Source organism: Ursus arctos, unplaced genomic scaffold, assembly GCF_023065955.2.
Source record: "Ursus arctos isolate Adak ecotype North America unplaced genomic scaffold, UrsArc2.0 scaffold_36, whole genome shotgun sequence".
Classification (NCBI taxonomy): Eukaryota; Metazoa; Chordata; class Mammalia; order Carnivora; family Ursidae; genus Ursus; species Ursus arctos.
Window position 1 is genome coordinate 6,764,245 of NW_026623050.1, and position 27,888 is coordinate 6,792,132.

The window sequence follows — 27,888 nt, forward strand, 5'->3', positions numbered from 1 at the left end:
GAGCATGTCCACTTAATATTCCAGTTTTAAAAATGTATTTAAACTTTCTATATACTGATAGGGAATGCTCTTAAAACAGGAAAGTACAGATCAGCATATGTCGTATGCTATATGGTGTGCTATCATTTCCATTAAGAATATACATGTACAGGGGGCACCTGGGTGGCTCAGTCCTTAAGCATCTGCCTTTGGCTCAGGTCATGATCCCGGCGTTCTGGGATCGAGCCCCGCATCAGGCTCCCTGCTCGGCAGGAAGCCTGCTTTTCCCTCTCCCACTCCCGCTGCTTGTGTTCCCTCTCTCGCTGCCTCTCTCTCTGTGTCAAATAAATAAATAAAATCTTAAAAAAAAAAAAAAAAGACTATACACATACAGGCTCAAGTATGCATGGAATGTTCCTGAAGGATACACAGGGAATTGGGAATAGCCTCTGTCCCCAGGGAGGGAAGCGTGATGATTAGACGGCAGGGGAGGAGGGCGATGTTGTTTTCACTCTCTATCCTTTTATATCTTTTGACCTTCGTATTGTGTATATACATTACCTCCTAAAAAATAAAATAATTTTTAATGCATCATAAAAAAAAGTAAAGCATCGCTGTTTCAGGACAAATGTGTAGTCACCAAAATGACTTGGAAATTAAGCAGTGGATGTTAGTGTTATGACACATTGACAGGGTCAGGAAAAGTATTGACTCAGGCCAGGAAATGCCTTCTCCAAAGTGCTCCCTTTAATTGCAGACTGTATTTTAAATCAGTTGACCTCCATTTTGCTTTACAGATTCACTTAAGGTACAGCTTATTTACATGCCTTTGTCAGATAGGGACCTCCGCTCTGATGTCACAGAGCCCACCATACCTGCTCTTAAAGATTGCTTTTTCTTTTTCTTTTGTTTTCTAGTTGCAACTTCTGAAACATGGAGACTTTAATAATTGTATAAGCCACAGATATGAACACATAGTCTACACAAGATAAAGCACAAATAGTAAACAGAATCGTGGAAAATATTCCACCTCAATAGTCAAACTCAAACTAAAACAAAAAAATACCTTATTTAAGAAGCAGTTTATTCAAGGGTTACCCCCCTCCCCCCAGTGGCACGAGGGTCTGGTGAAAGCTGTGCGTGTTTATCACTGACCAAAATACAACTCAGCTCAGCCCTTTGGCTGAGCATATGTCAATTCATGCAGCCATAAAAATTTTAATGTCTTTTGACCTGGTAATCCTACTCCTGGGAACTTGTCCTGAGGAAATTTTTTTCCAAAGAGAAAAAGCTCTGTGTGGGAAGATCTTCACTGCATCTTATCCATCAAAGGGAAAAGGTGATGGGCTAGAAAGAGCGATGGTTTTGGGGTCAGGTGTCTGGGGTTTGATGGCTTGATTTGGGGATCTGCCATTTCATGTCTATGTGGTGTTGGATAAGTGACTTGATCTCCCTGAGTCTTCGTCTGCAGGGCGGAAAGAGGGAAATCAGGTTGGGAGAGTCGTGTGGAACCAGAGTATGGAGGATCTTGACTGCAAAGCCACGGTCTCCAGGCTCTGTGAATTGGGTGAGAGGGTCATTGCAGGTATCTGATGAGAGCTCCACATCCGGAAAATTAGCCTGGCGGTGGCATATAACATGAATAAAACTGGCAAGAAGGTGGAGGTGGGGAGGCCCTTAGAAGGCTTCTGCCGTAGTGTGTATGAGAGGCAATGACTAATTAAGTGAAACAGCCTAAACTGTGTGAGTACCTTGTGGGTGATGAGTCATTATCATAAATCTCCAGCCTCCCCATAGCATCTGTTCTATAGTCTGTGCTGAGCAGAAATATTACCTAATAATACCTTCTATTTCCAAAGCCCTTTACAGTTCAAAAAGTGCTTTCATGTGTATTATCGCTATGATCTTCTAGGGTGTTTACAAGTTGGCATTGTAAAGGACTTTTCCCAGATATTGTACCAGGCCTATTCATTTATAATTTCCGGGGCCCATCCCTCTTCTCCTTCACTCAGCTTCCTTTTGTTCAGTATTCAGCACTTTATAGTTCTTTTATCCATTTCACTGGAAAAAAAAAAAAAAAAGAGAGTGGCTGAACAATGCACCCGGTTCCTTGCTTAAGTCCCTCTGAAGGTAGTAAGTCATCAGTGTGCTGGATTTGAGCACATTTGGTTTATTTAATCATTCATTCACTTTTCTCTGATTGCCCTGGAGTTTCACATGTTCCACCATATGTTGTCCCCGTCGTGCTCCGTACACGAGTGAGAGCCCATGAGGGGGCCCAGGCTTCCCTCTCCTCTCCAGCTCCAGGAGGCCCAAAAAGGGATCCACGGTCACAAAGACCGCAACCCCTGAAAAATGGGACTAGCGATCACCCGGGGAAGCTGGGGCCTGGCCTCCACTCTGAGCGAGACGTCCTAACTCGGGGCTTCTCTGCCTTCCAGAGGCACTAATGAGCAGGGCTGAGCGGTAATTAAGACTGTGCTCAGTTCCCTATCACACAGCACAGCTGCAGCCAGCCAGGAGGAGGGAGAGGGAGGAGGACAGGAAGGATGCCTCCAGCCCTCTCTTCCCGCTCTGAGCCCCCTCTCCAGGGCTCTGTTTAGTGCAGCAAGGGGAGTCAGTAAAGCCACAGGATGAGGGAGTAACTATAGGATTCATCTGCCCAGGGCTAGGGAGAAAGGATCCAGATGTCAGCCAGGTGTTGCTTCTCTATCCCATGGATGCCGGGGGTGGGGGGGGGGCAAAGCTGCGGTCTTGTCAGAGGTGAGAGGTACCCTGTCTTGCAACCAGCCTGACACTATAAGACTTGGGTCAGGATGGGGCTGTGGTCTGACAAGGAAGGGGCAGCATGACCCCTGCCACCCCGTACTCATTGCCATGCAGATGTACCATTGTTTCTGGGGAATCTGAGACCTTCTCTGGCTCACACCCTACACTGGATCTACTCTGGGTGAGGACCAACAGCAATCACAGATACTCAGCAACATTGAGCCAAGTTCTGGGGACGCACAGATCAGTACGACCCAGTCCATTCCAGACAGCACACCCTCCAGTGGGGAGGCAGATGTGGAAACAAGAGACATGACTGCTATGAGAGTGGTAAGAACAAATTCGAAGGGGGTAAATTGAGGAGAGCTCTACTTATACAGTAGCACTCGGGTTTTGAAGCAGAACACAGATTCAGGGGCGCCTGGGTGGCTTAGTCGTTAAGCGTCTGCCTTCGGCTCAGGGCGTGATTCCGGAGTCCTGGAATCTAGCCCCACATCAGGCTCCTCCGCTGGGAGCCTGCTTCTTCCTCTCCCACCCCCTCTGCTTGTGTTCCCTCTCTCGCTGGCTGTCTCTATCTCTGTTAAATAAATAAATAAAATCTTAAAAAAAAAAAAAAAAAGATTCACCAGAAAAGAGATTTTGGGCCAAGGTAATAGAGTGAGCAAAGGCAGGGGCATGAAAGGGTGGATGGCCTGTCCTGGCACAGTGAGCATCCAGAGCCAGAAGTTGAGGCAGCCTGGCCCAGAGCATGAGTGGAGAGAGAAGGGGTGGATTCTAAGGGCCACAGGCCTGGTGGGAGCAATTGCCTGTCTGACTCATGTTCCCCAGTTTACACCATTTCAGGTGCGCAGGTGCTCCAAGACTATTAAAAAAAAAAAAAAAAAAAAAATCCCTGGGGAGCTGTCCCAGCCCCAGGTGCTGAGCAGGAGGGGGACCAGGGGTGAGCTGAGGGGCTGATGCAGAGAAGGCAGAGCTAGAGGGAGGGGCTTAGGCAGAAGCCAAAGGCCCCGTGCTCACACAGGGACACAGCTGCAGCCAGGGGAGAGGGACGGTGCGGTGCGTGTGTGCAAGGCTGGAGCTTGGGCCTCGTGTGGGGCGGCAGGGCATCCATTTCCCTCCTGCCCTCTGCCCACTGCTCTGGAGTCCCAGGTATCCGAAGGTCCCCAGAACCTACTCTGTCCCCAGGGAAGGGGGCAGGAGTCACTGATGATCCTGTAGGGAAAGAACTAGGAGGTTCTGTCATTCAACTTGCAGACAGAGACCCACCACACACAAACCTGTGAGTCAGAGAAAGAGAGGTTAACCTCAAAACTGCTGGATCTCTGGTAACACTGTGACCACTTTCAAACATACATAATCAGGACTCATTTCAAATAGCCTTTTGGAAGCATGCTGACTTATGCCCGCTTGGTCTGCCGTCCCCTCTCCTCCCCAGAATCACAAGACTTCCCCTTCACTTATCTGAGTGGCTCAACAGCAGTTCTCCAAGGGGATTTTGGGCTGACTGATGAATAAAAGAAGGCTGGAATGCTGGTGTGGTAAGTCATCACCCACGTCTTGGTTGGTAAGTACCCCCTTCATGTCTTTCCTGCATGTAGATTTTCAGTATATCTACAAGACTTTTTTATTTTTCTGAATTGGTGGTCTTATTTTCCATAGCAATGTCTCCCAGAAGGCTTGAGATTTCTTGCATGGCCATGACTTGAAAATCTAGAAATGAGATCCACAGGTGAGCTGTGTTCTCTATAGAGCTAACCTGAGGCTGCCCTGTACCCTTCACCTCTCCCTTAAGGGGTCCCGGGGTTAACAGGACACCTGTGGACACCTCTTCCTGGTCCCTGTATGTCTGCCCCACAGGGAAAAGATAAGGAGCAGGACAGGTGTGTGTGGGCAGGGAGGAGGGCTGTGAGTCCAAGCCCCCATCCCACATGGGCAACCAAAATTCTGGTGGCCCTTCTTGTGCTGTTGTCAGAGAAATGGCCCCGGGACCCAGCCTTGTCTCTCCCCGCTGACATGGCAGGCATGGGAAGCAACTGTGGGGGGACCTTCAGAGCTGGGGAAAAGGGGAGGGAGGATTGGAATGCCTTTTATTTTGAGTGTCTTTGGACTTTTGCATTTATAATATTTCTATTTTTGAAAGAATCATTTGGCTCTTTTTTCTTTTAGCATATTTTCCTTAGAGCAATAGAGGCTTTTGCAATATGGAAAAAGTGACATTTGATCCGAAGGAGTCTGGAGGGAGCCTCCGAGTGCCGAGTGCCAGGAGCTGACCTTTAGTAACCACCTACCCAGAGCCGGGCTGGCGGAGCGCGAGCGGAGCCTCCAGGAAGGATGTCTGGTGCCCTCCACAGGTCAGTTCACAACGGGAGTCTTGGTGACGGCCCGCAGCTGTGTGTGCGTGCCTGAGCTCGCCCCCCTCTCTCCCGCCGTTCCTCTAGATGGCTCTGGCTGACTGTCTCTCCTCTCGCCCTGCGGCCAGCTGTCCCAGTTCTCTTCTCTCCCTCTCTCCTTTCAGCCCAGCCTGGAAGGCCGAGGGCCGGGCCAGAGGGAAGCAGTTGTTGCTGTTTTTCCCCAGCTCCCGCTCAAATGTGACACCCACAGAAAGGTCAAGCCCACGTGGTTCGGCACATCCCCTGCCTGGCCCGCCCTGGCTGTTACCATGACGACTGCTGGGCTGGAAATGTCCTTAGCCACCTCTACTCCACACGTTGGGTGGCTGTCCCAGGCTCCGTTCTCAGAAAAGGCACTCTGTTACAGAGTTAAAGGGCCTCTGGGAACAGGGACAGATGGACAGACAGAAAAACAGATCGAGTCAGAGGCACCCACCGCCTCTTTGACGGTGACAACGAGAAACAAAGCATATATAGGGATCCAGAGAATGTGAAGAGGCAAAATGTGAGATGGGGACAGAGTCTCAGTGATGCGGGACTGAGGGCTGATGAGCAAAGCAGAGCAGAGTCTGAGACCGAATCAGGAAAAAAGAGACAAAGAGGCACCGGAGAGAGAAGCCCCCACTGAAGAGCAATGGAGAGGGCCTGAGGGAGGAAGAGAGGGAAGGGGGGACGGGTGAGAGAGGAGTCAGCCCCCGCTGCCCCGCTCCCATCCCAGTAAAATGCCTTGTCTTGAGCCAGGTGGGGATCCAGTGTTTTGTCTCATCTCTGACATCTCAGGGGGGTTTCAGTTGGTTTGCTGGCCAGGCTGTTCGTGGGCTGGAAAACATTGGCCAACCATTTGCCTTGCCCTAAGCTAACAATGGTAAAATCGAACCCCGCCCCAACACACACCCACCCACTCCTTGCCATAGGGAGACACTTGGTTGATTTCACCCCAAATGCATATAAATACCTATAGCTCAGCCTCCCTTCTCCCAGGTGGTGAAATGGGTATCAGAGCACTGAGCGGGGATGGTAAGATGTGAGGGAAAATTAGGGAGTGGTATGACCAACGGAGGTGATGTAGCCCCCTGGTGGGAGGTAACTATCAAGACAGAGGACAGAGGACAGAAGGAAGGGCTGGAAGGACAGTGAGTATGGCTCAGGAATGTGGGGTAAGAGGTAGAGAGGAACAGGGGAAAGAAGGGTTTCAGAGCTCTGACCAAGGAGGCCAATCACAGACCAACCCGGACTGGTCCTCCACGGCTGGCCGGGAATCCTGCCTCTCACATTAGTGCATTGATTCCCCATCTTCAAAGTGTCTCGAAGGCTTTGAATGAGATCTCTCAGGGTTTTTGAGTTCTCGGTCATTTTAGCATTGCTTCTTAAGAAATAATAGGCCATCAGCAGAGGAAGCTTGGAGCCCATCCAGCCTTTGACCAGTTCTGGCCTTGACCATTGTAGACTGAACAATACAGCCAGTGTCCCTAATGTCATCATGTTCTGAGCTCACATGTGGGTGTAGAATAGAACAGGTGGCAGCCTGGAGATCCCAATGCCCTGGTGCCCTCAGCCCAGACAGCCCAGTGAGGGAGCTCAGCCCAGAAGGGAGACTTCATCCCGAGAGAGCTGTGGGTGGACATCAGACAAGGCTATGCTGAATTAGCCAACCTGGAGAACCCACTGGGCCGCAGAGGCCGTTAGAACGTGAAAATCAAAGGTCTGATGCTGTCCCTGGAAGACGGGTCCTGGACCGGGTGGGAAAGGGACCAGGGCAGTTGCTGTGATGCCCTGCTCCACATTCCTGCAGACCACCTCGGTGTCCAGCTGCAGCTGTGGGGGACAGTTCCCGTGCATGCTCCCAGCTTCCCATCTGTGTTATGATGATTTGTAAGACATGTGTATGTGGTCATTCAGATGACCACGATATATTTCTCAGATATATTTGGTGTTTGTCCACAGTTTCTGAAAACATTTCCGATCCAGAAAGGCGAAATAAATGTCTTGTTATTACTGAAGGTGACTTATGGACCCCACCCGAAGGCAGGGGCTGGTTGCCAGGAGGAACAGCTGTGTGATTAGAGGGTGGGAACCTCCGGGGAGGGGAAAGTGGCTGTAGGCTGAATCAGCCAATGGCCAGTGACTCAATCATGACTATGCCTGGAAGCCTCCATAACAACCCAAAAGGACTGGGTTGGGAGAGCTTCAGAGTTGGTGAACACCCAGAGGCTGTGGAGAGTGGTGTGCCTGGAGAGGGCATGGAAGCTTCAGGCCCTTTCCCCGTACTTCACCTTATGTCTCTCTTCATCTGACTGTTGATTTGTATCCTTTATCACATCCTTTAACAAACTGATAAATGTTAAGTGTTTCCCTGAGCTCTGTGAGCGGCTCTAGCAAATTAATTGAATCTAAGGGGGAGATGGCTGGAGCCTCCAATCTGTAGCCAGTTGGTCAGAAGCACAAGTAACAACCTGGGGCTTGCGACCGGCATCTGAAGTGGGGGCTGGGGGACAGTCTGGTAGGGCTGAACCCTTACCCTGCGGAATCTGCTGCAATCTCTGGGTAGATAATGATAGAATCAGGTAGAATTCTTGGACAGCCTGCTGGCGTGTGAGAATTTCTTGGTGTTCTGTGGGGAAGAACCCCACCCAGTCACCCACTCCTGTTTGGAATTGGGTCCAGGGGGGCACCTGGGTGGCTCAGTCAGTTAAGCATCTGCCTTTGGCTCAGGTCATGATCCCAGGGTCCTGGGATTGAGCCCCACATCGGGCTCCTTGCTCAGCGGGGAGTCTGCTTCTCCTTCTCCCTCTGTGTGCTCCCTCCCCCCCCCCAAGTAAATAAAATATTTTTTTTAAAAAAGGAATTGGGTCCAGGAATCCAAGTAGACCATCCCTCTCCTTCTCTGTGGAAGGCTTTTCTCAGCCCCTGCAGGGGAGCCTGAAAGTAGCAGGAGCTTAACACTCCCAAATGACAAACCTCAACCACTGAGCGATGGGCACTGGCAGAATAGAGCCCAGATTTCCCCATCATTTAATGGGGAAAATTCTGAGCTGTGGTCTTTAAGTCCCCTCAGAGTGATCCCAGGGGACTGAGCCCTAACTGCCCACAGTGAACCACTCAGTGTACCCTATCCTGTCTCATTCTCCTTGCTTGCTTACTCCTGCCCGCTCCCTAAAATAAATTGCCTACATCCCAGTCTTCGTCTCATGGTTGGTGTTCAGAGGACAGAGAATAGCACAAGGACTGTCTTGCTGTGATCTTCCCTGCCAAAGAGTCTGTCCCACAGGGCTGGGCTAAGATAAGAATTGTTGGAGGGCTCTGCCTCTGACTGTAACGGATCAGGTGTTTGTTAGGAAGGGTCGTTATCGTGTAGGAAGGGAAAAGAGCTCACCACCTCTCCCTCCCAGATTTTGGGGAGTCCAGGGCTGACTTACTAGCAGCAAGTGCCTATAGATCTCCAATGGACAACCATAGACTTTCATGACTGGAAAGGACCTTAGGGGTCACCTGATCCAACTTTCTGTGATTCACAGGAACCTCCTTTACAACATCTCTGGTGCTTGATTGAACACCTCCAGTGACAGGGAACTCACTACCTTTTATAAGGCAACCTTATCGATCCTTGGACAGCTATTAGAAAGTTCACCTTATAAGAAATGGTCACTGTGGGGTGCCTGGGTGTCTCAGTCATTAAGCGTCTGCCTTCGGCTCAGGGCGTGATCCTGGGCATTCTGGGATCGAGCCCCACGTCAGGCTCCTGGGAGCCTGCTTCTTCCTCTCCCACTCCCCCTGCTTGTGTTCCCTCTCTCGCTGGCTGTCTCTCTCTCTGTCGAATGAATAAATAAAATCTTAAAAAAAAAAAAAAAAAGAAATGGTCATTGATCTCCCTGAAACTTACCCCCAGTGGTCATAGTTTATCTGTTGTATGTGATGTTTCATTTTCCTACTAAGACTCCTCCAAATATTTTAAGGCCAACTATGTCTATCATATTTTCTCTTTCCAGTCCACATTTTATTGCCCTGACGTGTCTCCAAATGAGATGATCTGCTGAGCCTCCTCACTCTGGATCCCTCCTCCAGGCAGCACTGTGAGTGAGTTTGTCAGTGTTCCTCTTTCATAGTGCCCAGATGATGCTTCGGAGTCATATGGCCAGTGCAGAATGTATTTTTACACTGTTATAGCCCTAAGTACATTTCCACTATTGATTCCTAGAATTACAAATGTTGGCAGGTACACAACACTACTGACTCAATTGAACTGTAAAGACACTGAACATCTGTTGTTTTGGTTTCTCAGCATCCCTTGTGCTTTTCTGCAGGTAACAGCACTCTCCTCCACTTCCCATTCTCAAGTGGTTCTGGTGGGATTGCCAACCACAGCACCCTGTGCCTCTAGCCATAGGTTTGGGCCCATGACCTAGACTCAGCCAACACAAGTATCCTGTCCCTGGTCATAGCAATTGGTCCAACGATGGCATGTAACCCAGGGCAGGCCAATCAGAGTCCTTCCCTGGGATTTATTATATGGAGTGGGAAGGGCTGGATTTGCTAAACTGGGATGATGTGCAGAACTCCCAGTTCTCTGCCTGCTATACCCACACACAAAGAAATAGAGACAAGTTAAGAGTGAAAGAAAGAGGAGACTGAAGATCCTGTCCAAGTCCTTAGTCCAGCTGACCTTGAGGCCAGCTCTACATTCGTCCTTTCCAATCAATGTCCCTTTGTGGCATAATCTAGACTGAGTCTGGCTTATGTCACTAGAACAAACTAATACACAGTTCGTTTTTGTCTTCTAATTGTGGAGTTGATTTTTTTTATCCTAGATGAAGGTCTTCATATTTATCCCTATTAGAATTCATACTTTGTCCCATCACTCCAGTCTATAAAAAATTTTAGAGTTTGATTCTGTTGCCCAATCAATTATCTATCCTCTCATTTTTGGTAAAGATGCCTTCTATGCACTTATCCAAATCATTGATAAATGGGGGCGCCTGCGTGGCTCAGTTGGTTAAGCATCTAACTCTTGATTTCAGCACAGGTCATGATCTCAGGGTCCTGGGATCAAGCCCCAGGTGGGGCTCCATGCTCAGCAGGGAGTCTGCTTCAGGCTTCTCTCTTTCCCTCTGTCCCTTCCCCTGCTCTCTCTCTCTCTCAAATAAATAAATCTTTAAAAAAAATGTTGGGGTGCCTGGGTGGCTCAGTCGATTAAGTGTCTGCCTTCATTTTTTTTTAAGATTTAATTTATTTATTTGACAGAGATAGAGACAGCCAGCGAGAGAGGGAACACAAGCAGGGGGAGCGGGAGAGGAAGAAGCAGGCTCATAGCAGAGGAGCCTGATGTGGGGCTCGATCCCATAACGCTGGGATCACGCCCTGAGCCGAAGGCAGACGCTTAACCGCTGTGCCACCCAGGTGCCCCAAGTGTCTGCCTTTAGCTCAGGTCATGATCCCAGGGTCCTGGGATCAAGCCCCAGATTGGGCTCCTTGCTCAGAGGGGAGCCTGCTTCTCCGTCTCCCTCTGCCTGCAGCTCCCCCTGCTTGTGCTCTCTCTCTTTCTCCCTCTCTGTCAAATAAATAAATAAACAAAATCTTAAAAAAAAAAAAATGTTGAGCTGGGCAGAGGAAAAAAGGAGGAGGAGGAGGAGAAAAAGAAGAGGAGGAGAGGAAGGAGGAGGAGGAGAAAAAAGAAGAAACAAGCATCATGTCAGTTTATCAATCAATGAGCGTAGTTTTTAGATGGTTGTTCAAACAATTGTGAACTCACGCTACTGCACTCTCATCCGGCCTACACCCTCTACCCTGTCTCCCAGATCTCACAATTTATTTGATCAGACACTCTGCTGAAAATCATGCTGCACTTGGCATCTGCTGAGTTACCAGTGGATAACCTCATCCAAAAAGGACGTAAGATAAAAAGCCAAAATTGCCCTATTCTTTAAAATGCCCCAAAACTCAGGGCGCCTGGCCGGCTCAGTAGGTGATCTCAGGCCTGTGACTTCAAGCCTCATGTTGGGTGTGGAACCTATTTTTTTTAAAAGGGGGAAAAATGCTCATAAACTCTCAGTAGCCCATCTCCTTTCCTGTGCACCCATGCCTGCACGCACAGGCAGCGTCCCTCTCACCCACCCACCTCTGCCTCCTCTCTCCCTGCTTATCTGCAAAAGATCGGATTTTTTTAAGTGGATCAGGTCAGCCTGAAGAGAGAAGAGAGCCCGCCTGTCTGGGAAGAGAAAACCTTTACTTCACAGCAATCTGCGACGTGTAGCACTTGGGAAAGGGAGGTGGGGAGAACGACGGGAGATGCCTATACCTCTTAGCCACGCATTGACTCACGGCAGGCAGCACGCGGACGCTTAGCGCCCCCTCCCGCGGGGGGGCGGGGCACCAGGGAGCAGAGGCCCACCCGCTGCTCCAGCCTAGCCTGTAGGAGGCAGGGTGGCGCGCCCGCGGGGCACAGGCTCTGCAGAGGGCTAAGCCAGGCCCGCAATCCCAGCCCCCCCCCCCCACTTGCTAACCACCTGCCATTACCTCGTGCCCAGCCCAGGTGCCATGCTTCCCTCTTCCTATTCCCTCACACTTCATTCCACTCGGATACCAAGTTCCAGTGGCTCTTCCCCTACATGCTTCCGGCATCCATCTCTCTCTACCCTCGGTGCCACATCCTCGTTCGTGTAACCATCCTCTCTTCTGATATTTCTTCTGCCCCATGCGCTCCTTCTTCACTTTCTGGGACTCAAATGACGGGTATATTAGATTGATATTTTCCCACAGGTCTCAGAAGCTTGGTTTTCTTTTTTCTTTTTCTTTTTCTTTTCTTTTCTTTTCTTTTTTACAGATTTTATTTATTTATTTGACAGAGAGACAGCCAGCGAGAGAGGGAACACAAGCAGGGGGAGTGGAAGAGGAGAAGCAGACTTCCAGCAGAGGAGCCTGATGTGGGGCTCGATCCCAGAACACCAGGATCACTCCCTGAGCCGAAGGCCGACACCCAACAACTGAGCCACCCAGGCGCCCTGATAGTAAGGATTGTCTTAAAAAGACTTAAAAAATCTTAAAAATCTTAAATCTTTTTAAAAAAGCCCCTCTTTTTTCTTTTCTTACTCCTACACCTTTTTTCTCTTTGTGTTTCAGCTTGGATGATTTCTATTGACCTTTCTCAAGTTCATTGGTTTTTTTCCTCAGCTGTGCCTGCCTATGGAATAGCTTGTGGAAGGACTGCATCTCTGATATCAAGTTTTTCATTTCTAGCATTTCCATCTGACTTTCTTATAGTTTCCAAGTCTCTGTCGAGACTCCCCGTATGTTCATGCAAGTTGCCCACCCTTTCTCACTAGATCCATTAGCATATTAGTCATTATTATTTTAAAGTCCCCATCCAGTAGTTTCAAAATCTGTGTCATCTGGGAGTCTGGTTCTGTTGATTTCTTTATCTTATGACGATGGACTGGGGTTTTTTTCTTTCTTGCCTTTTCGTATGTTTCATAAATTTGTATTGACTGCCCATCCTGTATAAACAGCAGGGACTGAGGTAAATGGTATTTATGGCTGGGAGTGGGCATGCCTCTTCGGTTGGTCTGAGGGGTTGAATCAGTTGAGTAAGGGGTCAGGTAGGGTTTGGGTCTTGTCGTTCCCGCCATTACTTCAGTGCATCACAGGCTTTGAATTCCTCTCGTGGTGGGCTGCTTAGACTGGGTACTGGGGTGTCAGAGGGTTTTCCTGGGTTCCTGCTCCACCCTCAGCTTTTCAGCCCTCCCTGCATGGCTGCCCCTCCACCGGCAGTAGACTGCTCTTGCTCGCCCTGTGGTGCTAGGCTCCTGGAGGGGCAGGCCACGCAGGGGGGTGGGTTGAGGATGTGTGTGTCTGTTGTTCAGCTTTAGTCTTAGACACATCCCACGGGCAAGAGTGAGGCTTTTTCCCTACTCCCTCTAAAAGCCAATTCTGCCTTCTATTTGTGGTTGGTTTTGGGTGGCCCGAGTTTCTTGCCCTCCCCCCTCAGCAGAGCAGACCCTTGCTTGAATCTGTAGCCCGTGATGGCTGATCCTGCTTTCCCTTTGGGATGGAGGGATTTGGCTTCCATTCTTCCTCACTGAAGCAATGGATCTTTGGCTGTGTAAAAGAAGGGCAAAAAGGTTATTATTCCTCACCCAGAAGCAGTTTTGCTTCTATGACTCCCCCTGAAGTGAGAATCTGTTGCCCCTTCCCCAGTGGCTTAAGGCTTTTGCTTATAGGAGAGGATTGTGAAAGCAGCTGAGGCTTTTTGCCTTCCCCCAGCAGCCGCCTTATCAACTCCTGGTTGCTCGCACCACTGAGGAGGAAAGCCCTCTCCCATTTCCTGCCCTGCTCCCACTTTTCCTCAGAACCTCAGGGGAGGCCTATGGAAGAAAGCTTACCTGTGAGTACAACTCTCCCGTGTCTGGAATAGTCTCGGCTATTCTAAACTGACGTGCTAGCCCTCATGGAGCCTTTTAACTTCTGTTAAACTTTTTTTGGTTTCTTCTTACTCACGTGTAGGTCAGCCACCTCGTTCTTATGCTCTGTTAAAGTTGAAACTGTTCATGTGTGTCTGTCCTTGAAAAGGCTTTATTTCATTGCCTTGTGACCTCAGCTTCCTGAGGACGCAAGAAAAGCTATGATTTGCAGATTATCTGGCTATTTCTCATTGCTAGGGTGGGAGAGATGCTTTCTTGCAGCATATTCTATCTCCTCAGTGGAGACAGAAGTCCTCAAGTCACTGTCCTCTCTTTCTTAGACAACTGCAGCCACCTCACAGCGGGCCCCTGCATCCCATTTTGCTCCTCTCCATACTGCACCCAGCATAAGTCTTAAAATTCTGTAACTATTTGAAACCAGAAGGGACTGAAAAATAAAATACTTGAAATTACCTCCATAAAATCCGAAACCCGGGTCATGGCGTGCCAGTTACCTATTGCTGAGTAACAAACGAGTCCAGAACTCAGTGGCCTAAGCCATGACATTTAGTTGTTCATAAATCTGCGGGGCCTTGCAGGGACAGCTTGTCTCTGTTCCACATGGTGTCAGCTGGGGTGGCTTGAAGGCTGGGCCTGAAGTCATTTGAATCTCTGCTGTGTCTGATGCCTGGGGCCTGAACTGCTGGGAGCACCTCTGTCTCCCCGTGGTGCTTCCATATACTATAGACTACACTATACTCTATACGATGGCTTCAAGGTAGCCAGACATCTTACATGTTGGCTCAGAACTACCAAGGAACATGTTTGGGGGAGTGGGATCGGGTGGAATGTTTTTATGACCTGCCTCAGAAGTCACATTATTTGTCTGTACTCTATTAGCAAGGCAGTTACATAGGTCTACCCGGGTTCAAGGCGAGGGAGTATTGACCCAACATCCCAACAGAGTGTCGCCAACGTACTGTAGGACGAAAGGGTGGGACGAGATATACTGACGTGTCCATCTTTGCAATCTGCCAAACATGATTCTATTTGTTCTGTAATAGTGAAACAATAACTTCAAAGAAATTGAGCTAGAAAATATAAATAAGGGAAAACCCCAAGCCACCTAACTGCATTATTCATATAAGCATATCATTGCCAAGTGTGAATTTGTGCTTCCCTAATCAGTTTAATCATGTGGTACCCGTGGCAGCCCTAACCGTCTTTCTAGATGCAAATCTGATCCTGTCACTGCCCCTCTTAAAATGACCCATTAGTGGGGCACCTGGGTGGCTCAGTCGGTTAAGCGTCCCACTCTTGATTTTGGCTCAGGTCATGATTTCTTGGTCATGGGATCAAGCCCTGCACTTGGCATGGGGTCTGCTTGTCCCTCTCCCTCTGCTCCCTCACCCCTGAAGTAAGTAAGTAAGTAAGTAAATAAATAAATAAATAAGTAAATAAATAAATAAAATCTTAAAAAAAAAAAAAAAGACCCATTAGCTCCTTCTTGCCCCTACAATAAAATCCAAGCTCCTTAACATGGCTTACAAAGCCCTTCACACCTGGCCTTGTTTATTAATATCCAGCCTCACCTTTTGATGCTTTCTTCTTTGTCTTTTATGCTCCAGCTATACTGAACTACTTTCCAGTCTCCAAACTTTATTCTGCCTTTAGGCCTATGTACATGCTGTTTTCCCCTTTTGGGACTTTGCTGTGCCCCCATGTTCCTCTCCCTCTATCCTCACGGTCTGACTGCTACTCATTTTTTCTGGACTCAGCTTCCCTAACACAGCCTCTCTCCTACCTCCCACCCTGACTGGCCAACGGCTCTCAGAGCTCCTTCCCATATGCTCTAAAGCTCGCTATGCTAACGCCTTGAGTCTGCAGCACTCGTGATTACAGCGCTCATTAGCGAGGTCATATCTCTCCCTCCAGCATTCCCCGTGGGAAGATGTGGCTTTGCTTTATTCACCACCATGCACAGTGCAGGGGCTCAACAAATATTGACTGAGTGAATGAATCTGCGCCTCAAATAACCCATTTCGGGGTTCAAGTAAACAGCTCTCCCACAAACCTAAGACCGCTATGGCGGTGTCCTGTCGTGAATCTTACAACTCAAGCAGGGCCAAAGCTGGTCAGGGTGATTCGGAAGTTTCAGGAAAATACTGCCTGTTTCATGTGGCTGGAGCTTTTCTCAACCTTGGGGAGTCACTCTACGGCAGGGCCAGGGAGTGGCTCCAGGGCGTTTTCCCTCTTCCAGCAATAGTCCTGGCGGGCAGGCCGGCTTGGGAGGGACACGGCTCCGGCAACAGCTGGTGGGATGTTTGTTTACTTTCTGTGCCTACATCCAGAGCCTATTTCTGGAACAGGACTGGCCGCAAGCCTGTGCCATTCCAGCACTGATCTGCCCAAGCCCTGGGTGATGAGCGCCACGTGCCAGGAGAGAACAGTGGTGGTCACCAGTCACTTATCTCCCTGGTTCTAACCCAGCCTTCTTTGGGTATGCCACCTCATTTCTGCGTTGTCCTACTGGAAATTGTCCTTACTTGGCTCTAAGAGTTAGCATTAAATATCGCTCCATTTGCTCTTTCTGTTTCACTTGAGATAATAAGAAAAGCCCTCTCAACTCATATTTTACTGATTTGAGGAAATGCCAACTGGAGTTCCTTGGGAATTTCCAGGGTCAAAGGAAACAAATCAGCATTTCTGGCCAATGCAGTTTTTCCTATGGTTAGCAGAATTTCTAAAAGGGAAATGGAACACGAAGAGGTCATTTGACTTCTTTGTGATCGCACAGTAAGCCACACGACAGATAAAGACAGCACCCAGGACTCTTGGATTCAGGTTTAGTACCATTTCAATAGCTAAGCTAAGTCTATGTTAATAAGTTAGCTTTGGGAGCTAATATCAGGTTTGGTTTTGGTAAATGGTGCTTCACTTGTTTTGAGAGCCACCACTGGGGCACCTGGGTGGCTCGGTCGGTTAAGCATCTGACTCTTGACTTCAGCTCAGGTCTTGATCTCAGGGCCGAGAGTTCAAGCCCTGCCGTGCTGGGCATGGAGCCTACTCCAAAAAAAAAAAAAAAAAAAAAAAGAGCCATCACTCAGGTTGTCACCTCTAAACCAATCAGAAATCAAAGTTGCAACTCACTGGACCCCCTTCTGTGGCAATCTGCCTCTACTAAAGAGTTAAGTGAGCAGGTAGCCCAAGATCTGGGACCTTCCTCCCACACCTCACCCAGGTTTTCATATGTAGCATCTCGCCTGAATTACAGAAACACTACTTTCTGGTACGGAGACATTCTCTGTCTGATGATCAGCTGCTCTTTAGGAGAGGGTTTTGAGACCTTACCGATTTTTTCCTTAAATTGTTACTGAAGAAGAATAATTTTTGTTTATTATGCAGGGAAAAGAAAACTCAGTCTTTTTTTTTTTTTAAAGATTTTATTTATTTATTCATTCGACAGAGATAGAGACAGCCCACGAGAGAGGGAACACAAGCAGGGGGAGTGGGAGAGGAAGAAGCAGGCTCACAGCAGAGGAACCTGATGTGGGGCTCAATCCCACAATGCCAGGATCACGCCCTGAGCCGAAGGCAGACGCTTAACCACTGTGCCACCCAGGCATCCCCAGAAGAAAACTCAGTCTATAAAAAAAAAAAAAAAATCTATCCATCCCCCTGAAAGCCATCAGATGGCCCTGTAGGAAGAGTGTGGTCTAGCACCTGAACCCCACGGCGGGGATAGCAACTTGCAAGCTCGGTCCAGGGCCACATGATTGTCAGTGTCTGGCTTCCTTAAAGTGTCCGGGGAACACAGAGGGTCACTCTTTATGTCAAAGGTATCCTATTAAAAAGCAGGAGGAATACAGCTAAGACCACTAATCAATTTTTTGAAAAGGAAAATATGTCTGGAAATTACCCCCTCCCCAAATTCCTGTGATTCAGCAAATATATGGAATTACCTGGTTGATTCTCATCCTTTCAGACAAGGCAAATACTTGATTTAGATAGGAGCACATGTTCTCTGCAGATTTTTAGGGTCACCCTGTTCGTCATTAGGGACTTGAAACCTATTATCCAGGAAGAAGCTCCACGGAGCCACAGCCACAGAATCCTGGCCACAGAATCCTACCCTCAGAGCACCGAGGTCTGGCTTGTCAGAGGGTGCATGTTAAAATAGAAGGCTGGCAGAGGTTCTCCGCCCTTCTGCATTGTCACACACTTGTCTTTCCCTCCCCACCGCCTGGGAGCATCTCTCTGCGGGGGGGGGGGGGGAGGTCAATAGCACCACACACACACAGCTATTCTGATGCGAAAAGTTTTATATGGACAACACAGACTGAACAAGAACGGCCAGGAAAGCTGCCACAAGCAAGCTGGGTACTATTCAGGAGTGGTGTCAAATACCAACACCATATTTACAAGTCTAATTTGAAGCCTGACCCCTTTTAAGTGCAAGAGGAAGTTAGGGGAGAAACCATGCATGAAATCAGAAATATACATCTACACACAAACACCCGAATTCTCACACTTTGGTCCATTTTCTCCGCAAGGAACAAACCAGACAAAGGAAGAGCGCAGCCTTTTTTCCTGAAGTCCCTATATTTATTACAAACTTAGAGAAGCCCCACACGGGCTGTGGGTCCAAGGAGGCAGACTTGATTCTCCTTGGCCCCACTCACCCCTGACAATCAACCAAGGGAATGCTGGGAACGCAGGCAGGACCATCCAGAAGAGGCAAGAAAAAATATGGCTCACTTATATTAAACCGAAGGGTATCAGTTTCTCCAAATACTTTCATACTTGCTGCTTCACTAGATTCTTAGCGGACTTTGTCACCTGCAGCAACAGAGCTCCGGCAAGCTGTGAGACACGAAGGAAAGCAGTATCTTGATCCGGCATGCACTGGGTCAGTCACTTTATCCAAGACAGTCACACACGCCAGCCCCAAGCAAGCCCTCAGGGGACCACAGCTGTTTGCTTTGTTGAGTGGGCGGGTGGGCTTGCCCCCCTTCCTAGATTTCTCCTTGCTGCTCCGCCGAGCTCTCCGCTGTTCCCTCTGGACCCAAGACAGCTGCTCAGCGTGTGTGTGTGCATGTGTGTGTGTGTGTGCGTAATTTATTGTTCTGTTGCCGCTGGCTTGTCCCCGGCCTCTAGCTTCTCAACCTGGGACTCTGGAGGAATCAGACACTGCACCTCCTCTGTACTGATGGCTACTTTATCTGGCTGGAGCCACCTCTTGAAATGTTCCAAGGTGCTAGGAGAGAGCAGGAGGACAGGGTGGCTGCATCAGACCCGGCTGATTAATTACTTAATGATTATCTCAGTTACTCAAATGCTGCCTTCCCGCCCACCACCAATTTCTTGCTACAATTGTTTTTCACTGCTAACGGGGAGAATGACGATACTCCGCTGACAGCTGTGCATCCTGGCAGCTCAGAGGCATAATTTACCCCCTAGTGGGCACTTGGGCTATAAGCAGCACCAGGCCCCCTTCAAATGCACAGCCTCTGAAGGCTTGGCGAGAATAGCAGAAGAGCTTACGCCTCAGTCCTTTTTTTCTTCAACACTGGAGAGGAAATTGTCCAAGGGAGGAAACATTCAAATAAATGCCAGAGTATTAGTGAGCATCTTGAAATCTCCTATACCTGAGGCAGTCTGAGACTCGATTATACTTACAGCACTTAGTTGCACTAAGCACCATGTTTGTGGGGTTTTTTGTTTACTTCATCCTATAGCAAGTTCCCAAGATGGAAACATCTGTGCAGCAATTTCTCCCACCAAGAAATAGCCACTATGCCAGAGGGTTCTTTTTTGATTTGGATCTGTGCAGGGGGGGGTGCCCCCTCCCGCCTTCCTTAAGTACCCAAGACCCTCCACTCGCATGCTTATGAGATCTTCAGAGCAAACTATAAATGATAACACATAACGTAAGCCTTATTCTGTGCTCTTCAATAGCCCAAAGTCTTAAGCCACAAACTGCCATCAGCAGATTTTAGACACCTAAAATGGGTGAACCGTGTGGTAGACAGGATTTCTCAGCCCATTACTCCTCTGCCAAAGGCATGCCATGAGGAGGGTCGCCTACCTGGCCTTCACATACGTGAAGAACCACACAATGCCCTACAAGATGGCCTCTGTTTAAAACAGAAACTCTGAAGTCTGCATATAAATGCGTATCTACTGTTTCTGGTGCATTTGTTCTAACACTGATCAAAAGAAGTGTTCCCACAGAGGGCAGCTCCGGGAACAGGCGTCCACAGCTCAGCGGCCTGAGGTACTCCAGGAGCATTTCATCTTCATCTACCACACTTTTCACAGAATTGTTTCAGTTGCTTCTACAGAAAAGGGAACATCACATCATTGTAGGTATTGATAAACACACGGAAACATTCACTCGGCCTTGGTGCTGATCTGATTTCAAAAGAAAAAGAATTCCTACTTGAGAATTAGGCAGGAGCAAATTTTGTCTTTTCTTCTCAGAACTGGAAAGGAGGCAAACATTCAAGGGAAGAGAGAACAGAATACCAGATTACTGGTGAGTTGGAAATGCATGCATCTTCAAGTCTCTTGTGTTTGGGGCAGTTTAAGCCTTGATTGGGTTGAGTCTTTAGAGACAGAAAAGAGCAAAATGTGTATTATTTTCTGAACCCTCAGAAGGTAGGTAGTTGGTCTGATTTTAGATGCCACACTGATTTCTGAAGACTCTGGGGGCAGCTGATACAATCTTTAAGATAATGTGAGGGAAAATGCTTTGCAAATTAAAAAGTAAAATCTAACTAACAAGTTTGATTCACCTACTGTCCCCGATTTGATGATGAAGCAGCCACATCTTCATCTGACATCATGGGACTCGTAAAATCAATGTTAACGATATGTTGCAAACTTAGGTGATGTTTCCCTAAGACGTTTTGTTAAAATTCAGGCTTTTACTTCCCTCACTGATTTTTTTTATTTTGAATCATTTCTTACTGAACTTTAAAATTCCATTAGGACTACTACTCATAGCTAACACTTACCTAGTACTTACCAGGTGCCAGGTCTGTTCTTAGCACTTGACACATAGTAACTCCTTTAACCCTCACAACAACCCAACGAGGGAAGAGCTACTATTCCTGCTTTACAGGGCAGGAAACTGAGGCACACCCAGGTTACTTCCTCAAGAACATACAACCAGGAAGTGGCAGAGTCTCTTTCCCAGAGGTCGAGCATCGTTCCTCTCTTTGCGGCAGAATGCCCTCTCCTCCTCTCTGCATCCGGCCCCCCTTGCAGATACTGTTCGAGTCCTGCCTTCTCTGGCACAAACCCCAGAGCCCACAGGGAGCTCCATGGTCTCTCACCTCCCAAAGCATGTTCTGTCACTTCCGCTCACCCTGCTCTTTTCTTATGCTTATTTTGTTAGGTATGTCTTTTTATATATTTGTCATCTCTCCCCGAATAGTTGTGGGGACCAAAAAAAGGGGGGCTCCTAAAACTTCCTTACATCTCCCCTCCACCCCAGCACGCTCAGCCCCATGACATCATGGGCAGTGCCTTCACACAGCAGATGCTCAGGAAATTCATTCAGTCTACACAAATTTGAATGCCTACAGTGTGACAGGAACTCTCCAAGGCAATGGCGAGTCATAAGTAAGACACAGTTCCAGCTGCGGGTTGGTTACTACTTTCTCAAGCACATTCTATACTTAGAAGTGAAGACAGTGCTTTCTCCTCAATTCTGTTCAATCTGTGATCAAGACGTAGGTGGGGTATTGGCTTTTTTTGCAAAAATATCAACATCTGCTACTGGACCAAGAGCAAATGGAGCAACTGTAAAAAGGATGATTTTGAGCTCAGAAAAGCTGATGTTGATACCAACCAATATCTGGACTCAAATGTCACTCTCCCTGAATTCTTTAGAGAAAGAGAAATGCCCCCCGTGAAATACTGTCACCTGGAACTGGACTGGGAACCAATTACCTCTCATCAGAATCAAGTCCATCCACAAAGAACTCTGATGCTAACTTTTCCTGGAGGAACCGATCCCAGCATTCCTTCTTGGCTTGGGCCAAGGTTCGAAGCATGTCCTTGGAAGTCACTTCCTGATTTAAACCTTTAATTCTTCTCAGCTTCTTCTCTAAAGAGAAGAGGAGAAGAAGCTTAACAAGGAAAGTGAGTATGAAATGAAACTAAGTCTAAAATGCAAGGTGACAGGGGCATCTGGGTGGTTCAGATGGTTAAGCGTCTGCCTTCAGCTCAGGTTGTGATCTCCAGGTCCTGGGATCGAGCCCCACATCAGGCTCCCAGCTCAGCGGGAAGTCTGTTTCTCCCTCTCCCTCTGCCTCTCCCCTTGGCTTGTGCTCTGTCTCTGTGTCTCTCTCTCTTTCTCTCTCTCAAATGAATCAAATCTTTTTAAAAAATAAAAAATAAATAAAATGCGAGGTGACAACTTAAAAAATTTCTCACTGATGAGTACGTCCACACTCCCTGCAAAAGAGCCCATTTTTTAAGGACGGGTAAAGGGAAAATGTACATTTTTCTTTTTCTTTCACCATGTCTTAATTCTGTATTGTATCAAATACACGGTTAACCCCAGAAAGGAAAAAAGCCATAGGCTCTCATAAATAAATCAATGGCACGTTTTCTTTGAAATCGCAGAAGCCAGCAGGTATCTCTCGAAGGCATTACTTGTTTCCCCTGGCTTGACATGTGTCAACTCCTTGAAAATAGTCTCTCTGAGGAGTGTATGATTTTTCTTTTTGTTATAGTGACATGAAGTAGTTTCCAAATCTCATGAGAAAGAATTAGAGAAAATGATGAAAGATCCAATGGTTCATTAGACACTAAAATTGACTTGATGAGAACTCAATAATAAGAGACCTTTAAGATCTCTATGTGTGATTAAATTCTTGATTAAAGAAAAGCAATCTCCCAACATTTTTCAGAGTTATTCAACTTGAGGCCTGGATGTCAGAACCTAATAAAAACAAACATCTTGTAATCCCAATGAGAGCGGTCCACATGGCTTCCTGATGATAGATGTTTAATTACTCTTCTTTGCATTTTAAGTGTAATTGTGGACCGACTGAAGAAGGGGAGGAAGGGGATCACCATTTGCCTTCTGCTTTAATGTAGTCTTGCTTCAACGATAATAAATGGGTAAGTGATGGCCTTTTGGGGCGGGGGGGGGGTGTGTGAATATCAAGCCCAGACCCAATTGAAACTTTATGATTTGCAATCCTGTTTTCATTTCTAAACAAGCCACATCAGCTAGCACCCACACATCAAAACAATAACCACCTTTTGTTGCTGCAAGTTACCACCAGGAGTTTACCCATGCAAAAAACCTGCAGTTGAGAAATGTTAAATATTTGAGGAGTTTTTGCCTCCTTGAGGATGTGAATTATGTAGATCTCACATGGAGCTGGCTAAGTTTTTAGCTGTTGCTCATAGTAGATTCTTTTTTTTTTTAAGATTTATTTACTTATTTGAGAGAGAAGGAGCGTACATGTGAGTGGGGAGGGGTTGGGCAGAAGGAAAGGGAGAGAGAGAACCTCAAGCAGACTCCCTGTCAAGCGCAGAGCCAATCCAGGGGCTTGATCTCATGACTCTGACATCATGACCTGAGAAAAACTCAAGAGTCGGATGTTCAACCAACTAAGCCACCCAGTCACCCCTAGATTCTTTTTGATTCAGGTCTATTTGACAATAAAAACAATTTTTATATTGTCTGGCCTTGGGTCTAAAGGCGGAAGGTACTCTTTTGGGCTGAAAAAAGTCTTGCCCTCTCTGAGCGTGCTCAGTCCCCAGTCAGGTGTGATTTAAGTTGGGCAGGCAGAAACGCACCACTGCACACTCCCCGGCTGCCTGCCATTGTCTCCCGGATTCTGCTACAGGCACAGAAATGGCTCTTCTCCTCCTCAGAGAATGAAATTTTAATCATCATCTTTTTTTTACATTTTAGTTTTAAGTAATCTCTATATTCAACATGGAGCTCAAACTTATAACCCTGAGATCAAGAGCCAGGATCTACTGACAGAGCCAGCCAGGTGCCCCTTAATCATCTTCCTAACTGATTTTAGAAAAGATCAGTGGAGTTTTAACTTTCCGAACCAGTCTTCACCAATCAAATCATCACCAAATTCATGAAAGTTTCTTACAACCCCCGGGCACAGAGTACCAAAAGCCATAGGATCTGGTTCTCCAGCTTTCTCAGAGTGTTGCTGTTTCTTCTCCTTGTCATCATTAAGCAGATGTTCTGACTGCCACAGAACAGAATTGTCAACCTCCTTGGCCATGGCTGCAAGTGTTACTCTCCTACCTTTGGTGGCTTCCGGACAAATTTCACCTTACACCTGGATCTTTCTCGTTATCCATCCACTTGTGTTTTTCTCTTATCTTTTTCCTCCAGTACATTAACAAAACTCCTTTTGTTTTTCCAAGATATTTCTTAGAGATCATGTAAACTCTATTCTGATTCTTCCTTCTGTCCTTCCTCAAAAGCTTCTTCCTGAATTGCCTTTCCTTCCTCAAATAATTATTGCCGGTCTGGTTTTGTGATACGTAGATGGGTCTCATGGATGTTTAATAATAGAAGGATACCACAATTCTAAAGTAATCGCTTCCCTAGACTGATATTTTTCTTTCACTTGTGTGGGAGAATCCGAATCTCCTTCCTGTATTTGGAGCCTCTCTAAATATTAATACTTAAGAATACAGGACAGATATTTGAGGAAATATTTTTAAAAATTAAAGGACTGGGGGGAAAAAAAGACTAACAAGAGGTGGAATGAACTTTATGTCAACATGCTCCCATTCCAACAATCAATCTATTTAATAGAACAGTTTTCTAGCACAGTAGTTTCTCAATACAGTAGTTTCATCAGAAATCCACGTGCAGCTCTGGGGTCATGGTTTTCTTTCAGGATGGCATAATGTTTGACACTTTTGAGTTATCTGAATATATGGACCACCAATAGTAGGCAAGAAGGTTCTATGGAATGCCAAGAAATGAAGCAGAATTCAGATGAAACAGAGGCAGGAGGTAACAAAGACCGTTTTAAGGGATATACAAGGAAAACGGTGCTCCTGGGGTGCCTGGCTAGCTCAGTCAGTAGAGCATGCAACTCTTGATCTCGGGCTTATAAGTTCAAGCCCCACGGTGGGTGTAGAGATTACTTAAAAAATAAAATCTTAAAAAAAAAAAAAAAAAAGAGGAAACGGGTACTCCTTCTCAACAACCAACCTGAAACATCCCCCCTAGAATTACATATAACAAATACATGCGGTGAGGACAAAAAACAATAATAATTAAGAATAGAGGGGTGGGGGGCACCTGGGTGGCTCAGTCATTAAGCATCTGCCTTCGGCTCAGGGCGTGATCCCAGGGTGCTGGGATCAAGCCCCGCATCGGGCTTTTTGCTCTGCGGGAAGCCTGCTTCTCCCTCTCACACTCCCCTTGCTTGTGTTCCCTCCCTCGCTGTCTCTCTCTGTCAAATAAATAAAATAAAATCTTTGAAAAAAAAAAAAAAAGAATAGAAGGGTGGGTGCCTGGGTGACTCAGTCAGTTAAGCATCTGCCTTTGGCTCAGGTCATGATCCCAAGCCCCTTGTCTCCCACAGCGGGTTCTCTGCTCAGCGGGGAGCCTGCTTCTCCCCCTCCCCATCCCTCTGCCTGCTGCTCTTGTGCTCTCTCTCTCTCTGTCAAATAAATAAATTAAAAATCTTAAAAAAAAAAAAAAAGAATAGAAACCAGGTGATGAAACAGAACTTCAACATGCTTCCTTAAAGCCACCGGCTTGTGATTCAGAAAAAAAAAAAAAAAAAAAAAAAACACGCCTAACTTACCTAGAGATGCTAAATACACTTCTGAATCCTGCAAGGGAGCCCAAGGCTTTGTAGCAGGCTGAACAGCAAAATCTGGGGCCTCCCTCTGGCCTGTGCCCGCAGGGTAAGAATCCATAAAGGAGTCTGAGAAGGCATTGTTGGCACCATCTTCTTTGTCGGGATTTGGTAGACAGGAACAGATTTCAGCCCAAAGATCAGGGCCAGATCTTGTGGCTGTAGAGTCAATGCTCTCAAACATTTTCATTTGGAATCTGAGCTGAAAAACAGAAATGTAAGGACTCGCTTTAAGGATATAAGTATGCAGGGGGCGCCTGGGTGGCTCAGTCGTTAAGCGTCTGCCTTCGGCTCAGGGTGTGATCCTGGCGTTCTGGGATCGAGCCCCACATCGGGCTCCTCTGCTGGGAGCCTGCTTCTTCCTCTCCCACTGCCCCTGCTTGTGTTCCCTCTCTCGCTGCCTGTCTCTCTCTCTCTCAAATAAATACATAAAATCTTAAAAAATAAAAAAGGATATAAGTATGCAGTACTTACATATTTGTTTACCCAATGAAGAAGGTAATAGGCTTCTAAGAAATTTCTCTAATCTTAAAGTATCTTTTATTAGATTCCTATGTTACAGATATAAAGATGACAAAAGGGTAATTGGACTTCTGGCTCTGCCTGCAAGTTGTTTTCATAATAAAGTTTCTTTTTTAAAAATGTCTAGGGGCGCCTGAGTGGCTCAGTCGTTAAGCGTCTTCCTTCGGCTCAGGGCGTGATCCCAGCGTTCTGGGTTCGAGCCCCACATCGGGCTCCTCTGCTGGGAGCCTCTTTCTTCCTCTCCCACTCCCCTTGCTTGTGTTCTCTCTCTGGCTGTCTCTATCTCTGTCAATTAAATAAATCTTTAAAAAAAATGTCTAAAAGCCAGACATGAAAGGACAAATATTGAATGATTCCACTTATATGAAGTACCTACTGCAGTGAAATTCATAGAGTCAAAAAACAGAATGGTGGTTGCCACGGGGTTGGCAGAGGAGGGAATGGGAGTTACTGTTCAATGGGTACAGAGCTTTAATTTGGGAAGTTCTAGAGATGGATGATCGTTATGGTTGCACAACCATATGTGTCACAACTGCACATCTAAAAATGGTTAAAATGGCCAATTTTGTTATGTATGTTGTAACACAAGTTTCTAAGACATTTCCAGTGGAGACAACCATTCTGCACTTTTCTCCAAAGATCTCCAAAATGCAACCACTCTGTTCTAAGCCAATTAAATTCTGTTTTCAATAGAACACAGACTAAAGGCCTTGCAGAGTTCCAAATACACGAGGATAATAAAAATGCTTCCTGGTGAAAACTGTGAGAAAGTAATGTCATATGAAAAGCTCCATGTGCTCATTTTTTTTTTTTTAAGATTTTATTTATTTATGTGACAGAGAGACAGCCAGCGAGAGAGGGATACACAGCAGGGGGAGTGGGAGAGGAAGAAGCAGGCTCATAGCGGAGGAGCCCGATGTGGGACTCGATCCCAGTACGCCGGGATCACGCCCTGAGCCGAAGGCAGACGCTTTTAACGACTGCGCTACCCAGGCGCCCCGCTCCATGTGCTCATTACATATAGAAGCTGGGCTATATACATTATTCTTATTTTATAAGTTCTTATTTTAATAGAAACACTGGAAGAGACATTTCCATCGGTTAACTGATGAAGGAACTGAGGATCAGAAGGCTAGTCAAGGGTACCCTGCTGATATATGGTGTTTCCTTGACTGGAAACCAGACCTGTGCCTCTTCAAAATCCATGTTCTCATCCAATACCACACCCTGGGGCTTTCATAATTATTTAGGCTTACAGAATAGGTTGACACCTTCTTTCCGGAGGGATCTTTTAGATTAGGAAGGCTGCCTGGGCTAAGGTCTGAATAATTCCTGAAGTGACAGCCCAGCCAACGTAAGCGCCCAGAAGATATGTCACAGCGGCCCTGGATGAATTGATGCCAGGACCCACAGTGAACCTCCACCCCGTTCCGAAGTCGTTTGAACCCACCCAAACCAAAACTTTGCTTGCACCGAAGCTCCGGTTCTCCCCCCTCCTCCCTAGGAAGTCCAGAACAGCGCAGGGAACCCTGGTGTCCAGACCCGGGCCTCAGCCATTCTGGCCACAAGGACTGGCTGGGCGGGATGAGTGAGGCCCTGAGGCCCGTCTGTGGTATCCCGGGATGGGACTGGGGCGGTAAAATGCTGGGCACCCTGCCCCTCTTCACCTACCGCAACCGTCTGCCCCGCAGCTCACAAACGTTCGGCTCAGTTCCGTCGCTGAAGGCTGGAAAGAAATAGGGGGCGGAGTCTCCGAGTGACGGATCCCGGGAGTCCTCCAACCACCGCCCAACCTGGCGATGTCCTGTGCGGCGATTGGTTAACAGGAGTAAGGAAATAAGGAACACAGTGCGAGAAAAAGGTAGGCGGGACTTGTCGCGGGGAAACGGAGTCACATGCCCTGGGCCCCCACCTTCTCTGGGACAGGTAGATTCCACTGGCCTCTGAGTGTTCCCGGCG

General features: G+C 47.3%; 1 protein-coding gene and 2 long non-coding RNA genes across 7 annotated transcripts in view; 2 read left to right on the forward strand and 1 right to left on the reverse strand.

Annotated features, from left to right (window-relative positions):
• The window catches only part of LOC113242030 (uncharacterized), a 34,452-nt gene extending 20,441 nt beyond the window's left edge, over window positions 1-14,011 (forward strand). Inside the window, exons 4-9 of the long non-coding RNA XR_006412069.3 lie at window positions 4,184-4,312; window positions 4,408-4,477; window positions 4,915-5,099; window positions 9,125-9,208; window positions 11,978-12,139; window positions 13,392-14,011. This is a non-coding gene — a long non-coding RNA (uncharacterized LOC113242030). The remainder of the gene's footprint in view (window positions 1-4,183; window positions 4,313-4,407; window positions 4,478-4,914; window positions 5,100-9,124; window positions 9,209-11,977; window positions 12,140-13,391) is intronic.
• On the reverse strand, window positions 12,096-27,696 carry CCDC32 (coiled-coil domain containing 32). Of its 5 annotated transcripts, none has more exons than XM_044392496.3 (4): window positions 27,601-27,696; window positions 25,354-25,604; window positions 21,488-21,644; window positions 12,096-13,226 (listed from the first exon to the last, which is right to left on the reverse strand). In XM_044392496.3, exons 2-4 carry the CDS (start codon window positions 25,595-25,597, stop codon window positions 13,046-13,048), a joined length of 582 nt encoding a protein of 193 aa, XP_044248431.1. In that variant the 5' UTR covers window positions 25,598-25,604; window positions 27,601-27,696; the 3' UTR covers window positions 12,096-13,045. The 5 variants fall into 5 exon arrangements, with proteins under 5 accessions (XP_044248431.1, XP_044248429.1, XP_026335797.1 ...); XM_044392494.3 differs by having other exon boundaries at window positions 25,354-25,609; window positions 27,601-27,685; XM_026480012.4 differs by lacking the exon at window positions 12,096-13,226 and adding an exon at window positions 18,112-18,785 and having other exon boundaries at window positions 27,601-27,691.
• Window positions 19,928-22,900, forward strand: LOC130542511 (uncharacterized). The gene is made up of 3 exons (XR_008957125.1): window positions 19,928-20,066; window positions 21,428-21,679; window positions 22,577-22,900. It is a non-coding gene; the product is annotated as an uncharacterized LOC130542511 (long non-coding RNA).
• Window positions 27,697-27,888: the final 192 nt, after the last annotated feature.

Coding starts and splice junctions, on each gene's coding strand:
- CCDC32 (XM_044392496.3), bottom strand. CDS start 25,597: ATGAAAATGTTTGAGAGCATTGACTCTACAGCCACAAGATCTGGCCCT. Junction 21,645..25,353: donor AGTGTATTTAGCATCTCTAG/GTAAGTTAGGCG, acceptor TCTTCTCTTTAG/AGAAGAAGCTGAGAAGAATT. Junction 13,227..21,487: donor GGACTTGATTCTGATGAGAG/GTAATTGGTTCC, acceptor TCTTTTACACAG/CCAAAGATCCATTGCTTCAG.